At 37.7% G+C, this 25,822-nt stretch overlaps 1 protein-coding gene across 10 annotated transcripts in view; it reads left to right on the top strand.

Annotated features, from left to right (window-relative positions):
• EMB1967 (Forkhead-associated (FHA) domain-containing protein) overlaps positions 1 to 25,822 on the top strand; it is a 215,118-nt gene that overhangs the window by 4,299 nt on the left and 184,997 nt on the right. For all 10 annotated transcript variants that reach the window (XR_016361349.1, XR_016361343.1, XR_016361331.1 and 7 more), the window contains exon 2: positions 11,997 to 12,129. Coding sequence is in view for 5 of the 10 variants with exons in the window: in XM_089816172.1 (XP_089672298.1) it covers positions 11,997 to 12,129 (133 nt within the window). In the remaining 5 variants the exon portion in view is untranslated. The remainder of the gene's footprint in view (positions 1 to 11,996; positions 12,130 to 25,822) is intronic.

The following is a 25,822-nucleotide window of genomic DNA, read 5'->3' as shown; positions in this document are numbered from 1 at the left end:
TGTTAATTTGGAAATAGCTTGGATAATTAGTAAAAGCCACCTCCTAAATGGATCCTTCTAATACTAAATTCACTGGCTAAACACATTGCCATCAACACAGACTTCACCTCTGCAGTATTATTTGTTCCCATCTATAACTGTTTAGCTGCAATTGCAATTACATTTCCATCACTGTCCCTGATAATAACTCCAGCACTAGAGGGCCCCGGATTCCCTCTTGCAGCCCAATCAAAATTGTCCTTAAACCACCCCAATTTTGGCTTCTGCCACACAAGATGCTTCTCCCTTACATTCTTCCTCTTAATACTCAAGACTTCTACACCAGACCTTATTTAGACTATCCTTTATTGTACAAGGGATAAGAAGATTTTGCCTTTGTGTTCCGAAGCCCTTATAATCTCTTAAATCAAATTATCAATTCTCCATTGGAGCTGCTCTATAGATTCTTTCTTATCCATAAAACTGCACCCATTTCTTTCCTTCCATATCTCCCATACCACAATTGAAGAACACACATTCCATATACTACACAAGAGTTGACTTACCTCCCATCTTTGGCCAACTTTCAAACATTACCTATGCCAACCTAATTTTCTCTGAATATTATCCCAATAGTGGCAGCAACATTACACTGCACAAGAAGGTGGTCAATGGTTTCTTCTTCCATTTCACACATCACACACCTAGATGGTCCAGCAAAGCCTAATCTATTTTTCCTCTCTTCCGTCAGAATTATACCTTTCATAGCAAGCCAAACAAAGGATCTAGCCTTTGGTAAGCAATCTTTATGCCAACACAAATCCTTTGCCACAAAGGGCACATTAATATGCATATCCACAAGCTGACAACCGATTTAACTGAATACTTCCTAGATACAGCCCCATACAAAACTGTCCTATCTATGTTCTCTGTAATCACCACTCTCCTGTTCTGTAGAACTGCTTTCATTTTGTCTCTATGCAGCTGGTTCAGGTCTGCAAAGTCAAAATTTTTTCACCTCCACTCCATCCCGAAAAGCCCTTTGTGTCTTACCACCTAATCCCTAACGTTGTCTCCCCACTTTTATGTAAAATAGCTCTTTAAAATCTGCAAGTTAATATCTTCCATAAGGGCTGGCCTGCCCCTCCCAAGAATCCTCCCATAATTTAGTCATTTGATCATTACCAATCTGCCATGAATTCACAATGAAGTTCCAAAAGGTAGATCCTTTATGGGGGATTCCTGATTGTAAAAATTCTGGGATTCTAAGCTGAATCCAATCCATTGTTTTACACAACTTATCCCATGCAAGAAGGGGAATCTTGTCTTCCTCACTTGCCCAATTCAAAAAGAATTTTTGCATCAGCTGTCCAATTGCCATCATAATTTTCTTAGGAATCTGCATGCACATCATTAAGAACACATGTATTGCAGAGATGACAATTTCTAGCATAAGGATTCTCCCAGCAGAAGTCAGCCATCTGCCTCTCCAACATCCATCTTCTTATAGCAGCTATCAACCAAGTCCTTCCAAAAGCCTGCCTTATTCGCACCTTTAAACAAAGGGATCCCTAAATATTTATGCGGAAGAGCTTCAACCCTCATTCCTAAAGTTTGACAAATATCAATTTGTTTCTGCTGAGGGGTGTTAAAAACGAAAATCTCAGACATCAATGAATATATTGGCCAGAGACATGCCCATACAGCTCCAAGCTCTCTTTCATAACACGAGCTTCCCTTGCTGATGCTTCACCAACCAAGGAAGTATTGTCCACGAATTGCAAATGTGAGATAGGGTGAACATCTTCAGCCACCTTAATCCCCTTCCACTGACCTTGCTCTTTTTTCCTTCTAAATAACCTGTCAGACACTTATGCCAAAATATTAAACCGAAAGGGCGATATTGGATTGCCTTGATGGATACCCTTAACTGTTTCATATAACCCCTGTGGACTTCCATTCACCAACACTGAATATCTTGGGGAATCAATACAACTTTTAACCCGATTAATCCTACTGTCACAGAAATCAAAATTTGATAGAACCTGCGGAAGAAATCCTCCATCTACTTAATCGTAGGCCCTTTTTATGTCCAATTTAACCATCACCCTCTCTGCTTTTGACATTCTAATAGAATGCACCGCCTCATGTGCAATTATAACATCTTCAAAAATAGGATCTACCTGGAGAAATGCCACTCTGTTCCTCTGAAATGACCGAGTCCAAAACCTGCTTCAACCTATTAGCCATCATTTTTGCAATAATTTCAAAAACTGTGTTTCAGAATGAAATAGGTCTGAAATCCTCAAATATATTAATCTTAGACCTCTTAGGCACCAACGCTATGAAAGTATTATTTAGATCTCGCAAGATAAAATTGTCCTTTCGTGATTCTTCCGCCACTTCAAGCAGACCCTGGGCAAAAACATCCCACAGTTGCTGAAATAACGTTACTGAGAACCTATCAGGGCATGGGGCCTTATCCCCACCCTAACCAAATAAGACTTTTAACTTCCTCTAAAGTTACCACAACCATCAACATCTCATTCTGGGCAGCAATGTTGCTAGGAGGAATAACTTCTAACACTTCTGCAATAAGTTGATCATCAACATCCACCCTCCTCCTTGAGTGTGAGAAAAAAATAATTGCCTCCCAATTTATCCTCTCCGTATCTCGTATCTCTCACCATTAGCACCTTTAATTGAATTGTTTTTTATTATGACCCCTTTGCATCTTGACAGAGTTGTGAATTTTTTTGTGTTCCTATCACCATCCTTAAGCCAGATTTCTGTATTTTTGTCTCCAAAACACCTCTGTTGCAAGAATTTCATTATATTCCTTATTCAACTGCTTCTCTAAATTAAAATCAAACTCATTCATTCCATCCTCAGTTTCCTTAGTATGCAGAGAGTCTCTAACTTCAATTTCTCATCAAAAATATATTTGTGATGTTCTCTATTCCACTGCTTATTTTGCTCCTTTACACTGCACCTTCTTAAAGAAAATGAAAGCCTTATTGCCTGTTTTCTTTGGAGTGCATGGCCACCACTCTATTCAAACTTAAAGGGACATCAGTCAGGAGTGGCATCTTCTTGGATTCTCAAGTTGACGGGGCAGTGATCAGATCCCGTAATTGGGAGGATCTCGGCATGACAGGTGCATTGTTCCACAACCCAATCGCCAGCCAATAAAAAATGGTTTAACTTGTTTTGCAATATTCAGGAAGCCTACTCTTCTATTTGTCCATGTGAAGTCACCACATCTGAATGGCAGTTCAAAAAAGCCATTATCCAAAACAAAGTTATTGAAGTCCTGCTGACTTTCACCCATCCATCCCACACTACCCATTTTTCCTAGTTGGTTTCAGAAAGGCATTAAAGTCCCTTCCTAAAATAAGAACTTCATTTTGATTGCTAGCCAAGATCTCAGATAATTCCAGCCATAGAACCCTCTTTTGATCACTATTATTTGTCCATAAACATTAATAACCGATAATCTAAGATGAAGCTGTTTTGAGCCCACCCTTAACCATTGCCAAGACCTTTCTTGTCCATCTCCAATTCCATAATGGATTCATTCCAAAGGACCCCAAGGCCTCCCAATGCTCCTTGGGCTCCAGTCAAATGACATTTCCCTCTACTAAAGCTCTTAGTAAAAGTATTGAAATCTTGCTCCTTAATTTTGTTTCTTGCGATAACACTGAATTTGGCATCGTTTGATCCAACCATCTTTTGATCAAACAAACATTGTCAGGGTGACATTTCACAAGAGGAGTTTTATGGCTCCGGGGAAAAGCCTTTTCACGATCTCAATAATTTACTGTTGCCAAGAGCTTTTCCCACCATTGCCAAATATAATCTGATTATTTTTACGTCCCTTTTTCTTTCTGTCTCCAATTTTCGCCCTACTGTTTGTGCATCTGACTGCTCCAAGGATCTGTTATCAATAACTCTCGTCTTCTCTTCAATACCAAGGAAGTCTCCATCATCCTATTCCTCTTATGTCCCAAATTCAGATTCATAGTCCATAGCACCCCCACTTGAGTCCTAAACCCCTTCAAAGGAACTTTTTAGATTCCTTGTTGGGGAGATTGGGATGTCTTTAAAGGTCACTTTTGTCAGTGCACTCTCCTTCTCCAAATGACCAGCCCTAATTTCACTGTGCCTGGTTTCACAATCCTGTAACAATTGTGCACCATCATCTTCCCTTGTCTTGAAAGATCTCTCTAACAATATCCTATCTCTATGATTTTCTTTTTCCCTGCTGTTGAGGCTGAACACAATTTTCTTTAGAAGCATGCCATATCTACTTCTTTACCCAACCTGTCTGTCCTTGTTTGTCAATAGAACTCCGTTTGGCTGTTTAGAGTGCATTGAACCTCTATTGCAATCTTGATCAATTTTTGCTCCCAGGCTTGGCCTTTCCTTTATTTGAACCATCTATCAATTGAATTACCACCCCCCCTCCAAAGATCCTGTCTATTGCATTTCCTTGCTCAACCTCCCATCTAATATGTCCTCCTCCATTCATCTGCTCACCACCCCTTTCTTTGTTCCATCTTTGTCAACCATTCATGTTGTAGCAAAGATCCCTTTGCAGCTTTTGTTTCTGATAGATGAATCATGTCCTGAGATAACGCATCTTGTACTAAACCCTTGCCTTACTAGACACCACAAAAATTTCCTCCTCATGATCCTCCCTTGAGCATTTCGAACAAGTCAAAGCCTCCTCATCAACCATCAGTCTTTGTTGCCAAGTTCTAGTTCTAGTCTTTAACTCCACCATATCTAGCAACGAGTGCCATGATTGCCATAAAATGCATATCTTCAGATACATATGGAAGTCCTATTTATCTACAACCTCTGCTATTTTCACATATTCCTCAGCTTATTTTCTATTAACTTTAGTGTTTCACCATTCCATTCCAATTTTCATGAGGGGGACACGTCAAATTGATCCATATTGGAATGTTCTTAATGTCTTTATTGCTTGGGTCAAAATCTAGTTCCCATCGTTTAAGATAAAAACCCTTTCCATCCATCATATATGGGCCACCATTCATTATCCATTAACTATCAAGTGCATAATCACATGTTACCAAAAAGAAATCATTTGCTAATGTTTTCAAAGCACAAATTCCCCCTAGTTATGATCACACCACTCTTTAGCCTTTGAATAAGCCAACCATTGGCTTCCCCATGTCATGAACAAAGTATCGACCTTCAATTAGGTTACAAATTCATTCCATTCCTCTCCATTCACCAATAAAGAAACTACAATGCATTGTTCAATGCTAGGACTTACTTGTCTTGGAGTCTCAGTCGTTTGAACTTGTTTTGGGCGCCAAAACATTCCAACAATGCCATTGAAATCCACCTTATCCTCCAATGTGATCAATCCAAATTTATTAGCACGATAGTCCTTAGGAGCCAAGTTTTGCCCCTTTCCGTTCCTCCCATCCCTAGCCTTTGCAAAACCTGAAACCCTTGCCCACCGTTCTTTGTGAGTCTTGTCAAACTCTCTCTATTGATAACCACTCAATTCCTTCTCCTATTAAACAACCATCCAAATCGATAGCTCTCACTATAGGTAAAACCTTGGTGCCTTTCAAAACCACTCTAGCTTCCTCAATCCACCATATTTTACAACCAAGGTCAATAAAACAAGAGTTTATTGCATGTTTCTATTACTTTAATATTTTGTTATATATAATTTTTTAAATAAAAAATAACTTACGTAGACCTAGGGTTAAAAGTTAAACTTCTTTTTTAGTTTGTAATTTCTGTGGACCTATTTAGAAGAAACGTCGAGGAGATGCCTAAAAAAATTTCTTTAATGTTGGGGGTCTCAGAAACTTCACGGCATCTGAGTCTCCTTAGAAGGAGACGTCTCCTATTGGTCAAAAATCAAAGGAAACACCTTTGAGTTGGTGGAGAAATGTGCCAAAGGTGAGGAGTGATTGAGAATTGTTTTCCCGAAGTCCTCTTTTTGAAATGTCCTTATTTCTAAAACTTTGAGATTTTGTGGTATGACACCTCCTCGTCTCACAAACTTTGAGAATTGGTGGGTGGGTGGGGCGCACATCCTTGTGGAACACTGATTATAATAATGTTAGGACTATAGTTAATTGCCTGTAGGCAGTTTGTTGAAGGGTATGCAAGTTTTAATAGGAAAACACTGAATTATAAGTGAATTTAATGTAATCTGAAATCATCTAATCAATCCCGCATGATGTATCACATAGCATTTTGTTTATGCTCAATGGTGTAATTTGGAACTTCCTTGCTCACTCTCTTTTGATATGGCGAGCATCCACTGCTCCAACTTGCAATTCAAGTTTGAACTTGTATAGTCCTTAGCACCCATATTTAGATGCCTTAGGACTTATTAGAGCCCCCATTTTGGCGATTTCGAGGTCCAAATGTCGATTATGCTTGATCCTGGCAACTTGTATTTTCTCCTCCCCTCTCCTATTCACTCTTGTCAAGCTCCCATTTAAATTTGAGCCCTCTCTCCATAGGGCCATTTGGCAACTTGCCCTTTGGGTTTTAGGGCCCAAAATTCACTAGGGCCCCATGTCAGGGTCCTACTAGGAGATTTTCATTTGTGGTCATCCCAATTCAAGTTTGAATCTGGAAATGATGGAGTAAAGTATAAAAGGACCTTACCACTCCTCGTTTTGATAACTAGGGAATCATCAATCATATGCAAGCATTTTGGCAACCAAGCTATCAAGATTTCAAGCAAGCAAGAGCAATTGGATTCAAGGCTTGAAGGCAAGAACCAAGGTCAAGGTCTCCAAGTGTCCAATTCTTCAAGATCATCCAAGATCTAACACAATCTTCTGCAATTGATGCAAGTTTCTCTCCCATGATGGCCAAGTATAGGGATTATCAATCAATCAAGAAGATCCATTCTTTTATCCACTTTCTCTCCTTTGTAAGTGGTTATCAATCATATCGACACTCAAGATCTAGGAGTGACAATCATAGATCTATGCATTTTTTAAGGCATCTGTGAGTCTAGATCACATTCCAAGTTTAACTCTGGTTTTCATGTACATTTAATGACCTTAATGGGTATGAGTGATTTCTACATACATCCATGAGGATTTATTCTTATTTACTTTCCTTTGTGCAATTTCTTTTCATATTTCAAGGTTGATTCCTTTACAGGGGTTTGGACAAGGGAATCCCATTTTAGATGACCTTTTCACTGTATTTCTTTGTGCAGGAACAAGTTACAGAGCCCTTGGATCAGATCTGGGCAAATAAGGTACAGTCTATAGCTTATGAAACTTCGGACAAAAACAGTACGATCAGAGTCACAACCTTTTGAGAGAGTCACCTCCTTGTCTTCTTATCTATTAATTTTTCTTGATTCACACCTTTCCTTTTCTCTTTCTTTCCCTCCCCCTTTCAAATGAAGTTTAGTTCTCCTTTCTATTTATAGTTTCTCATGTTTGAGGGAGTCACAACATTTCATCTCATGCCTTTTGATCATTCACTAAACCTAACTAAATTTTAGTTATGTTTAATTTTATTCTTTTATATATAATTTCGTTCTTTAAAATATTTTTTTATTGTTATTGTTTATTAATAAATCCTATTTCAAAAAGGGGACATTTCAGCCCACCCTTCCCAAAATTGCTTGTCCTTGAGCAATTTCAATTATTTTCAAGTCTTTCCATGTGAAGGTCCCTAAAGTAATCCTTAGATCTCCTTGTGATACATTTAGCTTCTGCTGCACAACTATGATTTTATCTCATATATCTCCGTCTTTAATTCAATTGAGAGTTAGCTCAAGCAATGCCTCAAATTTTCCAAGGATTTTAATATTACGATAAGTTTTCTCTCACATAATGTCACAAGCACCTCCTTGAATTGTAGCAAGGGTGTGGTTTCCACAAATCAAGATGAGAATTGGAAGCATGACATGCATCTAGAATGTTGTGTGTATTAACTTTAAGAATAGAGCATGTGCACCTTGTTTTAATTGGAAATCAAGAGTATGGATCTAGAAACAACTATAAGTTCTCACACATGAAATAACTTGCTGAAAACACATCAGCGATAACGCATACAATAGAAAAGCATGTACATCCATGAAGTAACCATGCTGAAAACACCTCAAACATGAAGCAAACATATAAATTCACAGAAGATGCGAAGCATATCCATAAATACATATGAAGCATAAACATAAAGATCAGTAAGGCATGGAGTATACACCTAAGGCATGAAGTATACACATGAATACACATAGGGCATGAATCATTCACACAAATACACATGAGGCATGAAACATATACCTGAATGCACACAAGGCATGAACCATTAAAGTAAGGCATGAAGCAATATCAATGCATGTATGGTATGAACTATACACATTGGACATTTAAGACATGAAGCAATATCAATGCATGTATGGTATGAGCTATACACATTGGACATGCAAGGCATGAAACAATGCACATTAATACATGTGAGACATGTAAGGCCCAAGGCAATACACAAAGGCACAGAGCATACATGTGGAGTGTTTTCATTGAGCAAACATCCTGAAGTCCACTAGTTGTGAAGCACACATGAGGCATACATTTGAAGAACATGGATATAATACACGTGGAATAAGAATGGTTATGTCAGACACAAAGTAGTTAAAGGCACATACATATAGAAATGCAATGCTGACCTACTTGATTGTATTTTTGACCTGCTAAAGAAAAGGACAAGTTATCCCTAATTAGATGGTGGTTGAAGTAGGTTTGCCCTGTAGACTTGTAGAACTACTGCTCTGATACCAATCAAAATGACCCCTGTTGGGATATTCCTATATTCTGCCCTAGAATATCAACTGAGATATGAATTATATTGAGGAAGTACAACTTGCTGCTTTAAGTCTTTATTAAGACTGTGCAACGTGGTTAGTTATCATTATGAATGATGAAGAAATTTATAACTGCCAATATTATAAAGAGAATCCCAATTGTCATTGTAAATTATATAATGTGCTTGTGGGATTCAATAATACTTTCTGTAACAACCTCTCCTCGGTATGGAGTCCATCAGAATATCCCGGAAGGCGCCTCAAGCTTATTACTTGCCATCAAGCCCAAGAGTATTGGATGACACCTGCCATTTGGCTTGTTGGTCCCATGTGGGGTTGGTGTACTTGAATGGAACTTATGTTCTACTTGCATCCTTTAGTATGTATTTTGTTCTATCCTCCCTAATGAGACATTTTGCTGATTAAAGTATTATGATCAAAGTTGATTGTGCATGCAATAGATAAGGAAAGCAATGAAAGAACAAAGAAAAAATATTTTACTAAGCAAGTGTAAAGTGCCTTGACAATTTTTGTAGTTTTATCCCTGTTTTTCTGCCTTAGGAATTTTGTCAAACACTTCCTTGCAGTTTCAGTTTGCTGATGTTTGTTGTTTTGTTATGATTTTTGAATGCCGATGATATTGATGAATACAAATGATTGCAAAATAACTAATTGGAAATCAAAGTGATATGCAACTTCTTTTTATTATTTTTCAAATGCAAGTACATGAAATTCTGATGTAAAATGCACAGCCAAGAGGTATTTTCACAAACACTTGGTATGCATCCTATGAATGGCTATGCAATGAGACGTTTTTACAAACATTTGGCATATAAACTGAACAGCTGAATTAAGTTGATTTCCCTTCAATACTTCAATGTTTACAATGACTGAATACTTGGGTAACAAAAAAACATATATTACTTATCAAATGTATCCATCTACAATTGCCAGATGTAAATACCAAAAGAACCTGGAATAAGTAGCTGAGATGACATGCTTTTCGGCTTTGCTTTTTTCGGATTTGCTTTTTCGGACTGCTTTTTTGGATCTACTTTTTTGGACTGCTTTTTCGGATCTGCTTTTTTGGCTCTGCTTTTTCGCTTTGCTTTTTCGGACTGCTTTTTCGGCTCTACTTTTTCGCTTTGCTTTTTCGGTTCCGCTGCGAAAATTGAAACCTTTCTCCTTGATAAGTAGGAGATGATTTCCACAGCTAGTCAAATTGTGATGTGAATATCAGGATTTAACTGTGTGATTTTTGAGTCAAACTCGATGACCCATGTTTCATGAGTAGTGATTCAACATGAATCCATCTCTCATGAGAATAAATGGAACACTTAGCACTCATTGGATCTAGGTGATGCTCACAGGGGTGAAGCACCGGGACTTCCCGGGAGGTCACCCATCCCAGTACTACTCCAGCCTGAGCGCGCTTAACTTCGGAGTTTCCTCCACAGTTAAACCCAAAGCTTGCAACCCCATTTGCAAAACCTTCACCAAGTGTTGTGCCTTATGAACCATTCATTATAAAGCCCCTTAAGCTCATCAATTGATAAGTAGGAGATGATTTCCACAGCTAGTCAAATTGTGATGTGAATATCAGGATTTAACTGTGTGATTTTTGAGTCAAACTCGATGACCCATGTTTCATGAGTAGTGATTCAACATGAATCCATCTCTCATGAGAATAAATGGAACACTTAGCACTCATTGGATCTAGGTGATGCTCACAGGGGTGAAGCACCGGGACTTCCCGGGAGGTCACCCATCCCAGTACTACTCCAGCCTGAGCGCGCTTAACTTCGGAGTTTCCTCCACAGTTAAACCCAAAGCTTGCAACCCCATTTGCAAAACCTTCACCAAGTGTTGTGCCTTATGAACCTTTCTCCTTGCCAATTGATGTAAAAAATTAGATGCACGGGCTGGAAAAAAATCACTGAATATTATCTCCCAATTAATCACAAATGAATTGGCTGAATACCAATTCCTCCACTCCCAACTAGGGTTGATATCTCACAACCGAAATTGGCACCTTAGAGTCTTCAAACCCTTAGGCAAGTATGCAAGATATCAACTAGGGTTGATATCTCACAACCGAAATTGGCACCTTAGAGTCTTCAAACCCTCAGGCAAGTATGCAAGCACTAAGGCTCTCAACACAATAGATGAATATGCAACTCAAGATGTGTAAAATGACCCCCCAAAGGCTCCTTATAAAAATTTCACAAGCAACTCCAAGAAGTTTCTCGAGGAATCCAACACTTTATTCTTTTAAGTGACTTTTTGATATTTTATTATGTTAGTCACTTTAATATTAAATCATTTAAATATAAAGTTACTTTTTAATATTTCATTGTTTAGTAACCTTATAAGTAATTAATTTAATATATCTTTTCCCCCTTATTTCTTCCTTTTTAGCCTCCGGGGAAAATAAAGGCTAAGATAAAATAAGTAGCTGGTGCCTGTCAAAAAAGGGACATTACAGCAAGGTAAAGAAAACTTTTTGTGCAAGGAAATCATATAAATTATAAACTGTTCTAAAAAACCTTAAAATAATGTTGGAATAATAAACTGTTTTCTACTGCCTCCTCATCCTTGTCAGTGCGGAGACTCAGCTATGCTATATTTATATGCCATAGAAGCTTTCGAAAGTTTCAAAGATTTCAAATTTGGTATAATTATTTGACTACAATGAAATAATTGAACTACCACATCTATGATTACTATGAGTGTGTTATCTGCTCTCTGTTACATTTGAAAATTGCCAAGATATCAGAACTAAAGAAACCGTATGGTAAATCCTTTATCATTTTGTTGCCTATGTTTAAGTTTGTCTGATAATCTTTGAAGAAATGGGCCTGATCAGATTTTTACTTGGAGTCCTCCATTAGACATGAAGAGGCTCTTTTTTTATTGCTAGTAGTTTCTTGCATCTTTATAGTGTACTATCGAAGACAAGTTTTCTTGGTTCAAGATTATCAAGCATAATGTATTAGATGCACTAAGTCTTACTGTTGTTCTTAATAGGATTATAACCACACTAATAGACAGGGTACGTTTTCCTAGTTATAGTTGCTTGCATGATCCAAGTTGTGCCAAGAATCAAGTTAAGTGTTGCATTTACTTCAAGCATGAGGTGGATTTCTTATAGATAATCTGGAATTGGTATCTTATTATTTATGTACAGGCAGTCTTGAAGTACAATGATGGAGTGGAAGGCATACAGTCAGCAAAACAAAAAACTGAAGGGCCATTACTTGATAGTGAAAATTGCATGAATGGAAATTCTGGAATAAAGGGTTATTCATTCTTGGAAGCTGGTATTATTTCTGCCTATCCTGTTGCTAATCAATGTCATGCAACTGAGTCCCAGTATCTACTTTTTATGTCTCCCATAAATATTGTTGTTTTAGTGTCTTTTTTAATATAAAAAAACACATTGTAACATAATTTTGATCAAAGGACATTTCACTCTCATTTTAATGTTCAACTTGTAATAAATTATCAATCAGTCAATCCCTGGATACCAATTGACTGCCTAGCCGTTAGAGCTTTACCCTAGGGAAGCAGCACTTCTTAGTTTCTCTTACTAAACTGTTGATCTCTTAGCACTATTTGAATTCTCCCTGTTTTTTGGACATACACATCATGCACACAACTAGGAAGTCTTGTCTTGAGTTACACTAGTTTCTCTCACTAAACTTTTGATCTCTTAGCACTATTTGAATTCTCCTTGTTTGTTGGACACACTCGACATGCACTCAAGTTAACTAGGAAGTCTTGTCTTGTCTTATGCTGTGTACCTTATCCAATTTTGTCATCTAATTTTGGTGCTATAAAAATATCAGGTGAAAATCTATTCAGAAGTTTTTCCTTGAAATTCGATAATTCTATCCAAATTTATCATTATTAAAAGAGTCCAAGCAAAACACACCTAAATTGCAATCATGAATTTGTTACTTCTATTGCAAGCTGCTTTTGGATTCAGTTATGTAAGTATTTTTGCATCAATGTTTTGGATCACACTACATGATCCATTATTAGGATGAAAACCCAAAACGTTGATGGATTACGGAGTGTGATCCAAAATGTTACTCTGTGATTCATCAACGTTGATGCAAAAATACTTACACAACTGAATCTAGGAAATCTACTGACTCTTTTTGTTACTTCTACTTGAAACCTAAACTGTATACCTCTAATCAAGGTTTTCAAGAAGTAAAAATAACATATATAATCATCTTACAAGGTAACATTCTACTAACTCAAATTCTCCTATAAATTTAGGCATAAAAGAACAATCTAATGTGTATGGGTTTTAAATTATCAAAACAACAAAATGACAACACTAACAATACAAGGTTCATGTTGTCTTCTAATTAAGCTAGGATAGAAGTTAATGATCAATTTTTTTCATAGATATATTGATCTCCAAGAAAGAACTATCTGTTGATTATTGTATGGTTTATTCATTTTATTTATATGCACAATAATTTTTTATAGGAATAGGAGATAAGTAGTTAGTATAATATATCCAATGTTTATGTTTATAACAATAAATGTTTAATAAGAAGGTAAGAGAATATGAGTCTCTAAAATTCTTAAATTTATACTTTCATGATACGTGAATATAATAATATGATAGTAGAACATACAATCATTGAAATACATTGACTAAGAAAGCATGGGTATGTGACATCTTAGCACATGGCAAGTTAAGAAACCATTTTATGCATTTATATATAATAATATATCTTATCTCATCCCTTCTTAACCTACTCGAATATTAGAGTAATTATAGAGGAACCTTTTTTTAGCACAAAAATGTTCCAGATTCTTTATGACACCATTCAATTTCAGTCATATAAGCCATCTATATAATGTCCCCTTTCTAGGCTGCTCTTGTTTTATGACGAGTTAGCCTATCATTGACCCTTGTAGGCTAAGGGAGATGGTTAGGAGTCCTAGGTGGCTTATTCCCATTCTAGAGGTTAGCAGAATTTAGGGTTAGCCTTTGACTCAAATTCACACTTACTATTTATAGTAAGTGACCATTTTAGGAAAGTTAGGATTGTTATTTGTTGCAAGGTACTTGGACAAGCTATCGTTGCAATGCACAGTTGGTTTAGTTAGATAATGAGGGATTTACTATTTATAGTAAGTTGGTGGTTGATAGAGAGGGAACCTTACTATTTCTAATAAGAAAGTTGGGTGCACAGTGGACAAAATTTAACCCTAGGTTTAAATGGAATTGAGAAATAAGGATTATTTGTGAGTTATGTTATTCCTTTATTAATAATTATATATAGAGTGTAATTATAATGTTTTAAGCTCACTTTATGTACAATGGGACCATGACCCTCAATTAAATGCCACTTGAAGTATATTTATGATTTGTGTAAAAGTGAGCGCCCAACTTGGAGGTGGAATAAAGTTTTATCAAAAACTTGAACGTGTATTGAAATGCTATAATGGAGATTGGGTTTATAAAAGCACATTAAAAAGCAAATCAACCTCATTATTGCTGATTATTTGACTTTGCTTTGGCATCTTGGGATTTGTGTGTGTGGAGACAAGGGTTTGCAACATTTTGTTTTCATATCAGTCATTGGAGAGAAAATATTCTTTTGATCTATCAGAGGTTGTGTGAATGTGTCAATAAGCTTGAGGCTAGCAACATATTGCTTTGAGAATGGGTTGAATAGTTCAAATTTCAGAGCTCAAACTGGTTTCAAAATTGAATACCTCACATATCAAACACTTCTTTGATACCTTCATCTCTGAGACAACAAGTTTGAGATCCAATCTTGAATCGGATATTGAACAACTTGACGGGCTCGATAAAATCAAGGAACAACAAACTGAAATGGCTACAATACACTCTTCTCTGATTGCTAGAACCGAACAGAAGGTGAAATCATGGGCCTCTCTCTACACCAGCACAAATACTATTGCACCTTGGTTGAACATAAACAAGATTGTCCAGGGAAAGATTGATGATGAGCGTGTGCGACGTGCATGTGAGCTCAACTTGCGGGTTCGTGGTTTCCCATCCACTTCTGATCCTCTTGTTGCTGGACACTCTTTCTTCTCTGACCAGCTCGGTATCTCTGATATCACCTTAGACAAGTGTTGGTTTGGTAAGGGAGATACCCTTTTCATCAGGTTTTTCTCTTTTGCTGACAGGCTTCGTGCTCTTAGAGTGAAGAGAAAGTTGTTCTCTCTCCACTCTAAAATTTTACTTGATGAAGATCTCACTAAGGCATAGGTTATGGAGTTGAAACTTGCTCGGGGTATTGTGGCAAAGGCTAGGCAGGCTGGTAAATGGGCAGTGATTAGGAATCTAGAGCAGTTGTTCGTGATTCTCCTCCTAGTGGATGAGAAGGGAGGACGACTCCAAAACTGCATTACCGTTTCAGCAGCAGTTTGACAAGAGGAAGTCCCCTTCTCTTCTTGTCAATTGATGGAACGTTAATGGCTCTTAATGGTCATTACCTGGTCTTATTTGTGATGCTGTGGGGTTCGCTGATATTTTGGCCGTTATTGAGACTCACGAGAATGCTATGCGCCCTCTCCCAGGGTATCTTGGATATCAGTAGTTGTTTGTCTGCAGAGAGGAAGTTTGTACTTTTGGGGGGTCCGTGGGTGTTGCTTGTTTGATTAGAGATAATATTTTCAGGTCCACATCAGTTGTTCACTTTGACGCCTTTGCCAGATTCATGTGGGTCCGTATTGGTCGTCAGAATCACCAGTGGAGGGACATCTTTCTTGCTGTTTGTTATTTTCCTCCGATCTCTTCTCCGTGTGCCATTTAGGATGCTGAGGACGACAATCCTTTTGTTGACCTTCAGCAGAGCATCTCTTAGTTTGCAGCTTTAGGTGATATCATTATTCTTGGTGACTTAAATGCTCGTACCAGGAATATTCAGACTGCTACACAGGATCATGGCTCTGATTTGATTTGCACTTTTGAGATAGATCCGACCAATATGGAACTTCAGCGTGCCTCAGATGACGCCCTTGGGCCACTCACTTGTTATGGCCACCACCTTCTCCACCTCTGTAAGTCTTCTAGTTTGTTGATTATGAATGGTTTATCCTTCCTTGGCTCTGATCTCTTTACCTGCTGGCCACACTGTGGAGGTGCAAGTCTTGTGACTATGTCATCACCTCTTCCTCCTTCATTCCATCCATTCACAATTTCACCATTTCTCGTCTCCCCTTTGCTGATCATGCTCTCCTTAGCATTGTTATCCATGGTTCATCCCGTTTATTGTCTTCTCCCCATCCCTCCCACATCCCGTCTGACACTGCTTGCACCCCTACTCGCTTCTGCTACACTGAGGGAGATGGTGAGATCTTTTCATACCATCTTAGGAGACTTCTGACACCTACTACTTTTAATGATTCAATGCAGCCTTTGCCATGTTTGATTCACTTGCCTCTACCATTTGGGCTTCCCCTCTCCTTTCTATCCCTCACTGCTCCCCTCTCTCTTTCAGGTCTAAGCGTTGGAATACATGTCCTATGAATTGATAGTTTGATGCTTATTGCAAAGCTTTTCATCGTTCCGTTTGCTCTACTTTCGAGACTCATTCTCTCGTCTTCACCCACTTGCACTTATCTATCTTCGTTTTCTTCGCCATATGAAACTTTCTTTTGCCTCTTCGCAGTGTAAATCCCTTTGCTCCACGCTTATTCAGAATTGCTAGATCTTCTGGCGCATCCTTTTTCTTCGTTGTCCTCCTCCGCCCTCTACTCTTGACTTCCACTCTTTGACCTCCCACACCATTACGCTATATGATATTCTAGGGAAGCCACCTCTTCATTCCACTCCACCTCCCTATTGCCATTTATTCACCCCCTCCAGTATTTATGAGGCCATTAGATCCATGAGATGCAGTAGAGCAGCATATGAGGAAGGTTTTCAGGCTGAACTTTTCAAACTTGGTGCTTCGGTTCTTGGATCCTACCTTCCTACACTTTTTAATAAAGTCGTTTGCATTGGGTTTCCTGATTCTTGGTCGAGGCATGTGATTCACCTTGTTCATAACTTTGGACCTGTTTCTAACCTAGGTAACTACAAGACTATTACAATCGGGCATACGTTTGCCAAACTTTATGCTATTGCTCTGAACACCACACTATCTGGAGAGCTTGATAGAAAAGGATGTAGAGCTAAAGGTCAGGTTGGTTTTCGGGCAAACTATCAGACTATGGATCATATCTTCATATTACATGCTATTATTGAGGAGGCTAGACACCGCTCTGAGAAAGTCTATTGTTGTTTAGTGGACTTTCGCGAGGCTTTTGACTCCGTTCCTAGGATGGCCTTATTTCAGAGACTTAGTGAGATTGGGATCTCGGATAGGGTGTTGACTACTATTATGAGACTATATCAGAAGGTGATTGGCAGATTCAGGATGCCGGAGGGCTTTTTTATGATGATTCAGATTACCATTGGGGTGAAGCAGGGTTGCCCTCTGTCTCCCACCTTGTTCGGGTTGTATATTGATGAGTTCGAGGATTTCCTTGTGAACTCCTTGCAACCTGGTGACGGGTGCTACTTACATCAGATTTTGATCGCCATTCTCCTTTTTGCAGATGATGTTGTTCTCTCGACCTCTTCTCCCGATAGTTTACAGAGACTCCTTGATGGTTTGGTTTCTTTTTGCTATTAGCGTCAACTCATGGTCAATCTAACTAAGATTTGCATCACGATTTTTAACTGCTTAAAGACCTGTTATCTTCATTTCTTCTTCCAGGGACATGATGTTGAGATTACTTCTTACGTGTATCTCAAGAGTGAAGTTTTCGGGACCTCACTTCAGCTTGAGACCGACTATTCAGTCCAGAGTTAGTAAGGGCATGGGCTCCCTGGCTATGCTTGAAAGACAGTGCTTCAGACATCATTTCTAGGACATTTCGTCCAAGTTGTCCCTCTTAGACTCCTTAGTTAGACTAACCATTCTCTATGGTTCGGTGGTTTGGGAACCTTATCTTCTTTCTTCTGATTGGGTCTCTATTGAGCGTGTTCAAATGTTGCTTCTAGGACATATCATTAGATGTCACAGACTCACCCCCCACAACATTATCTTGGCTGAGTTTGGTGCTCATCCTTTCAAACTTGCGGCCATTTTCAACTTGATCTGGTGCCTTCATCGGCTTCGAGGCTTTATGGATTTAGATATTGATTGACATAGATACTCTCATCTTGCTCTTTGTTCTTCTGTTCGGTTAGGAGGTTTGACACTAGTACTAGATCTCGTTGTTGTTACGCCCAAGCCACCTCTTTGTTGGGTTCAATCGAGATTGATATTGATTGTCTTCCTCCTTAAGAGTTCTCGCTAGATGCTCCTGCTCACCTCCTTCCCTCAAGATAGGCATTGAATGAGCATGTTAGACAGGATATCTACAGACAGTACATTATTACTACCTGGAGTAGTCCTTTTGGTGGAGTACATCCTAAGATGGCCTTTTATGCTGAGCATTTTTTGGAGATTTAGAATGGTATTATTGTTCGTCCTGCTTATCTTTATCGGCTCTGGAGTCATGCTATGAGATTCTCTTTTGGCTCCTTCAGAGTTGGCTCTCACCGTCTTCGGGTTTGAACTAATCACCATATGGTTCGAGAGGATCAGATTTGTCGTTTGTGTACTTTGGTGGAGGTTGAGACTGAGACCTACTTCATATTCCGTTGTCCTATCTACTATGAGATCAAAGGGAGATTTTACTGCCTTTTCAGAAATTGTTTTTCTCTTTTAGTGTTCTTCAGTTATATTGACCAGTGATGTCTTGCACTTTATTTACGAGAGGCCACCTAGCTGCGTGAGCATACCCTGCAGTCACTCATACCTCAGGGTCATATTTTGGACCAGCTCATCACCGCCTTTTCCCCACTTGTCTCAGCCACCGGGCGCTAAAAGGCCATCCAGTATCACTCATTCCAGATCAGTCAGACACTGCACTAGTCTCTCCAGGCAACGACACTCCTCCAGCGGTTCTCGATGATGTTCTAAAACTAGATCGTTAACATTTATATCCTTCTGTTACTGATTTCTTTGTACCAAGGAAGGATCTTTAGTCCTTACCTTGGTTTCTCTGGCTTAGTGTTTTGTTTTGTTTCTTCTCAGTCATTGTTTGGTGCTCCTGTTTTGGCTGACTCTTCTATACGTATTAAATAGATAAAATCTTGTATAAATAATACTATGATGTCATCTTTAATTTATATCTACGTGTGCATACATAAATATTTATTAAAAGGATGTGGTGGAAAAGTCAACCAAAAACCATTTGAGGTACGCATAATTTTTAATTAAAAAAAACCTAATACTTTAAATGTTTATTTAATAGCTCATGCATGTTTAATGTGTGGATCCTGTTATGCAGTAGCTAGGTCCTCAACCATGGTAATTCATGATTTATACTCATTTGCCCAGTGGTGGTGATGCTCCTATGCTCAATTCTTTTCCGACAATGCTTCCACCCTTTTGACGTGCTCCATACAAGGAAGTTCTCCGCAGTTAAATCATATTACCATAACAAATTAATTATAAATAATCATAACGGCTAACCGCCTTTTCAATTCTATGAATTCATGATAAATAATCATCTAGCATGTTATTTTCATATGAAATTATAACGACTAACCATCTTACCATTTCGTAGGATTATAACAAATTTAACTGCCAACTGACTTCATGTGAACCTCAACGGCTATATGAACATTTTAAATTAGGTCGAAAATTGGGATGCAACAGATTGCCTTAGCAATCCAATGTTTGTCAAAGTTAGAACCTGTTGGAGTTCTTACAATGGTATCAAAGTGGTTTCTTGCAACTTTGTTGGATTTGAAAGTGAAATTTATATTGATCACACATATGACATTTGAGTGATTATCACTCTCGCAATTGTTTAGTCATGGAAAATAAAAGGGATAAGTACTTAGCATGTTTGGAGAATATGATACTCTTCTGTGACTGATTTCTTTCTACCTAGAAATGACTCTTAGTCTTCCTCTTGGCCTCTCTTTATTCATTTTCTTCTTCTTTGTTGTTATATGCTTTTCTTTCGGACATTGTTTGGTGTTCCTGCTGTTGTCAGCTTTTCGATTGTAATCTTCTAGTCCCATAGACCCCTTTGTGGTCTCTTGTTGGACATTAATATCATTATCTTATCTTATGTTATCTATAATATATTAAGAAAGATTTTTCTTTCAAAACTTTCATGGACTTTCATCCGAAGTATGCTATAATACTTATTTGGCAAAGAAACACTATCATAAGATAGCTCAAGATCTATTTGCATGAAGAGATGGTTCACGTAATGAAACAAATTGTTTCTGTTGATAAGAAGGTGGAATTTGAGGAGGAAGTTTGATATTATTAGTGCTGAAGAGGTTGTTATCAGTCATGACAATAACCCTGGTTTTATGACAATAGTTTTCCACTTGAGCGTGAAGAAGAATTTAAAGTCATGCCGAGTCTAGGTGGTGTAATGGGGGTGACCTTGGGTATTGACACTCATGACACCAGTGCCACGAATGAAGGCTGCATGGAAAAGTTAACCCATAACAGTTCTGATTTTCATGGCGACAGTAATATGATACTTTGCATAACATGAGACAATAGTGACTACACGTGCAAAATGCTACTATTGAGCTGTTACATAAAAGTACTAAAGAAATGTGTACTAATCACACATTGTATGTTGAGGATTCATGTCACAGTGTGTTTGTTTACTCAAATCAGACCTTAGAAGACAAGTTGGAAAGTTCAATTAGTAGCATCAAATCCCAAGATCGCGAGTTGGATAGGCTTGTAGGTACAATGAAAGCTAAAGTGTGCGAAGAGATTGTCTGAACAACTTCCACCTTACCAGTTGAGCCATATTTTGAAGTACACAACAATACCTTTGTTAATGTGTGTGCTGATGACAGCACACATGATGTTGCTTATCATGAGGCGAATGATGTAGATACAACCTCATATGATAGTGCAAATTTTGGGTTAGAACACTTGCATGGTAGTCATTGGTTTCAAAGTCCTTATCATTTGGCTAGGCAACTCATTATTAATCACAATATGATTGCCACAATCATAGAGCACTTTGATGTTGCTTGTCATATATTGGCTATGTTGGTTGGGGTATTCCTATGTTAGATGAGCATGGTGATAGTGGCCTTTACCTTGTAGAGCTCCTTGCTCTTCGAGAAGCTATTGGAACAATGAAACATAACTACTTACAGTTACTTTATAGGGATTATCTTCTCAAGTGGGATTGCATTTGCTATGATGTCTTCAAGGGAGAGGACGTAGATGAGCTTACTCATGAGCTTGATGTGACTATGAACTCCTTTGAGAGTGTGCAGTTGGCCCTCTGTGAGTCGTAGTCACAGATTGAGGAGCTTACCATGGAGTTGAGTTTGACACAACCTTCGCTAACTACAAATACAATGAAGTCTCTTAGAGTAGTAGTTAGTGATGACCTTATATCCATGAGTTATAGCTATGAGTGGCTTGAGGATGTGGTTACATCCATTGCTGATACAAGTGTAGTAGTCTCAGACATGATGATTATTTTGGTTGAGAGCTGTTGAGAACCGCTTGTTGCATTAGGTTCTCTTGAGGTTAGTACTATGGCAGATGATGCAGGTTCGATTGCTGATAACTCTTGTGTTGTAGCAAAGAATCCTCTAAAGAGTTATGTGTTAGTACTTGACATTAGCCCATCATCTTTAAAGGGGACTCACAATGTCTTCTATTTGAGAGTATGGTTCTCATGTAGATTTGTTTCCCTCTTTTAGAATCAAATCAATTACTTCATCCAATGTGGCTAATTCTAGATGCTAACTTATTATGCCGCATACTCGGTGTGATCAACTTAAGGTTGTAGAAGAAAAGGTTAATTTTGCCTCATATTGTTTTTACTATACAAATTCATTTATTGAATACCTACTTGAGAATCCAAAGATTCAAGAGGGTCCGTTTGGAGTCATTGAGGGTACTCCTAACCGAGGTTCATGCGATCTTCAACGTTTAGTGGGAGCAATTGTAGATTCTCTAAATACAATGCTTCCTCCTAGAGATTTTCTAGTTGGGTTTGCAAAGAGGGTTACCATAGTTTGTGCCCAATTAGTTGTTCGGGGTCAAAGATTGGAGCCATCTCTTGATTTCAGAGTTATTAGTGATGAGCCATTGACACAGGTTGGAGATTTCTATTGTGACTACATAGTGAGGAGTGCATATCATTTTTCTTTTGATCCACATGTGGAGGACTTGATTATGTGTTGGTGTGGATTGGCTCCAAGATTATACCATCCTCTGTGGGATGAATACTCCACCATCTTTGTTAGATGGAAATAGTAGTTGCAAGTATTCAAATCCATCTTTGGTGGGGGAATTACTTGTAGAGTTAGCACATGTATGGGAGTAGTGAAGGTTGGAGATAGCGGTGGTTTTGCAGATACCTATAGTCATCCATACCTCCACATAGTAGATGGATGTGAGTTTAGTTTGCTTTGGGACACAAGTGATCATAGGGGTAGTAGTATAGCTTTGGTTTGTTCCGTTTGTTGGCTTCACCACTTTTGGCATTGTGCAGTTGAGATTAGAGTTGAGCAACGACAGATAGCTAATGATATTAGGGACATTACACAACACTTGGCCTTGGGATCTTGGTGAAGCGATGTCTTCTTTGCTGCTGAGATTGTTTGAGGACAAGCATTTTTAGGGAGGGTAGATTGGAATGTCTCCTATTTAGGCCACTCTTGTTTTATGACGAGTTAGCCTATCATTGGCCCTCGTAGGCTAAGGCTAATAGTTATAGGGTCCTAGCTAGCAAAGCAAGAGGCTTATTCCCATTCTGGGGGTTAGAAGAGTTTAGGATTAGCCTTCATCTGACTCAAATTCACACACTATTTACAGTGACTATATTAGGAAGGTTAGGGTTATTATTTATAGCAAAGCAATTGCACATGCTATCAATGCAATGCACAGTTTGTTTGATTAGATAATGAGCAATTTACTATTCATAGTAAGTCTATGGTTGATAGAGAGGGACCATTTTTATTTTTAGCTAAGTTGCTAGTTCGGATTTCGGTACTGATTTAGGTTTGAGATTTGGGTTCGAAATTCGTTCAATTTTTTTTTGGGCTGGGTTCAGATTCGTGTTGGGAATGTACATACAAGAATATTTAAAAAAAATATTTACATAGATGCAACAACAAATAAGTTCATACACTACTATGCTAATATTGAAGCAACATAGCAAAATACACCACGATGTCAATGTTTTAGTTCAAAACCAATGATCTCAACATTAATAATCAACCATCATTGATCAAATAGCTCAAAAAACCATCAAACAAATCATCATCATTCTGCTGTGGCATATATGTAGCACAAAAAGTAACAGTATAGGCCCATATTTAAGGCAAAGGTTGTGATTGTTACCACATTGCAAGCTTCCGACATCAACTATCATACTCTGATTCAAAGAAAGTAGCTTAGGGTCAGATTGGATGAAGCTAAGAAAGCAGGCTTTGGATACAAAATTATCCAGATTTTGTTTGATCCATAGTTTGCTATACATGTTAGGCTATATGCATGACTTGTGTATTACATACATTCCATAATAGATGCATGGCACTTTTATACATGTTGATTCCTCTTCTAAGGTAGCATTTAATTCAGATTAAATATAATTAGTCATCTAAATCTAATCATGTGCTTAAGTCTACTTCGGCAAAAAAAAACTTGTTGAAAAAGTAAATATAGGGTGTTTTTCAACCACATTCTCTCAAAATATTCTGAAATTCTGTCTAGGTGGAAATCAAAGTCATCGAAATGTTGTCTAAATTTTATGTGGGTTCCTCTTAGAGAATTTCCAGCAAAATTTGGTGTCCGTGGCAGACTTCTGACAGAATTTGACAAGGACCAGACTTTTGAGAGAATTGAACCAGAAATTCCCATATCCAGGAGAGAATTTGGTCACTCAGATTTTTAATAATGTAATTGTGTGCATACTGGACATAATTTAACTCCTAGGTTTAAATGGAATTAAGAAATAAGGATTATTTGTGGATTTATGTTATTTTAATGATTAATAATGTGATTACTTTGTAAATAATTATTTATGAAGTGCAATTATGATGTTTAAAGCAAAGTCACATGGATACGGATATGGATACAAATACAGATACGGTATTGGGTACGGATACGGCCATTTTTTAAGACCACCAATATGATTATGGTGTTAATTCTGTAACTTGTAAACATACTGATCTGATAACAGATCGGTGTGATTTGATATGGCATGGTAAATATTGATCGAAGTCTTTGCATTGTTCTCTTAAGAATATCGGCGCCAATCCTTGTGTGTTAGTTTAAAACTAACTTAAACTCCTTTGTTTTGGTTTGTGTTTAAACTTACTAATTCATGGAAAGTCGCCGACTTCTTGAGGTTAGGCAAATAGACTTTGGAAGAGACATGTCCTTTCTAAGGACAGAAAGGACATGTACCTTGGTTTCTATATTTATTAAGGGTAAGGTTGAAGTCTAAGAGCACACAAAGAACACAAAATAGTCTGCTCCTTAGTCAATACTACCCATATACAACTTGCAGAAGAGAAGATAGTTTTTAGAATTATATTTCTAATTCAAGACAATACTTTGAAGTTATTCACAACAAGCTACAAGGAGAGGAAGAAGGTAGAATCTAAATCTCTGATTAAGTCATAGAATTTGCAGAACTTTACATGGTATCAGAGCTCTGGTAGTCGAACCTAGGCTTTGCGAAATTCAGTAATCAGACTTTATATATATCTAGCATCTATCTCCTATCTTCAATGGCATACACAATCAGACTCGAGGACAGGTTTGATGGGAAAGAACACTTTGATGCCTAGAAATTCAGAATCATGATGATTCTTGAAGAAAATGATGTAAAACAATTTGTTGATAGAGCATCCAAACAATTTAGTATTGAACCTCATATAAAACTATATGGAGTAAAGGAAATAGAAAAGCCATTCAGATCCTATTAGATGGAGTAAAGAATGATATTGTACCTATGCTAACAAAACATCAGACAACATTTGATATGATGAATGCATTACTAAATACATATGAGGTCAGCAATGCAACTAGAGTTCTCACACTAAAAAGGCAACTAAATCACATACAAATAAAGGAAGGAGAATCAATGAATTCTTACTTCCTAAGGGTTGTCAGCATTAGAGATAAATTGTCAAGTATAGGAACCATTATTAGTGACACGAAACTAACACTGATGGCTATAGATGGATTACTAGCTTCGTGGGAAACTTTTGCACAAGGAATAAGTGCTAGAGATAAACTTTCTGACTTCAACAAACTTAAGGGGGATTGTCTTCAAGAAGAATCTAGAAAATTAAAGAAAGGAGGGGAACTGAAAATAGAAGATGAAGAACTTCATGTTCTTAATACAAACTCCTACAAGGGCAAGATGAAGCATTTCAAGACGAAAAAGGGAATCAAAAGAATGGCAAACCCAAGAAAGATCTATCCAAAATAAAGTGTTTTAGATGTGAAAAATTATAGATCTAATTGTTAGAGAATTCTAAACAAGAAGTGAACTGTACAAATGTTACTAGTAAAGAAGATATCATTGGTGATAATTCAACACATTTCATCGAAGGAATTGGAAATTGCACCTTGAAACTAAAATTAGGAAATTCTCTTTTCCTTAAAGGAGTACTCTACGTACTAGGAATAAAAAGAAACCTAATCCTGGTTATAGGACTCGAAGATGATGGGCATAATATTGCATTCATGGATGGTAAATTAATAACTTGGGCAAAGAACTCCTCAATTAAGAAAGCAAAGTTGATTGGTTAGAGAAAAGGATATTTGTATGAATTAAATTCAAAATTTAGTCGACCTATTCAAGCCTTAATTCATGAAGCTGCAGAAAAAAATGAAATATGACACAAAAGATTAGGGCATCTAAATTTCAAAACCTTATCAACTATGG

This window comes from Cupressus sempervirens, chromosome 1, assembly GCF_028749045.1.
Source record: "Cupressus sempervirens isolate cs-2001-9-10 chromosome 1, ASM2874904v1, whole genome shotgun sequence".
Taxonomy (NCBI): Eukaryota; Viridiplantae; Streptophyta; class Pinopsida; order Cupressales; family Cupressaceae; genus Cupressus; species Cupressus sempervirens.
The sequence above is the reverse complement of the archived record's forward strand: the minus strand, read 5'-3'. Positions and strand labels throughout refer to the sequence as shown.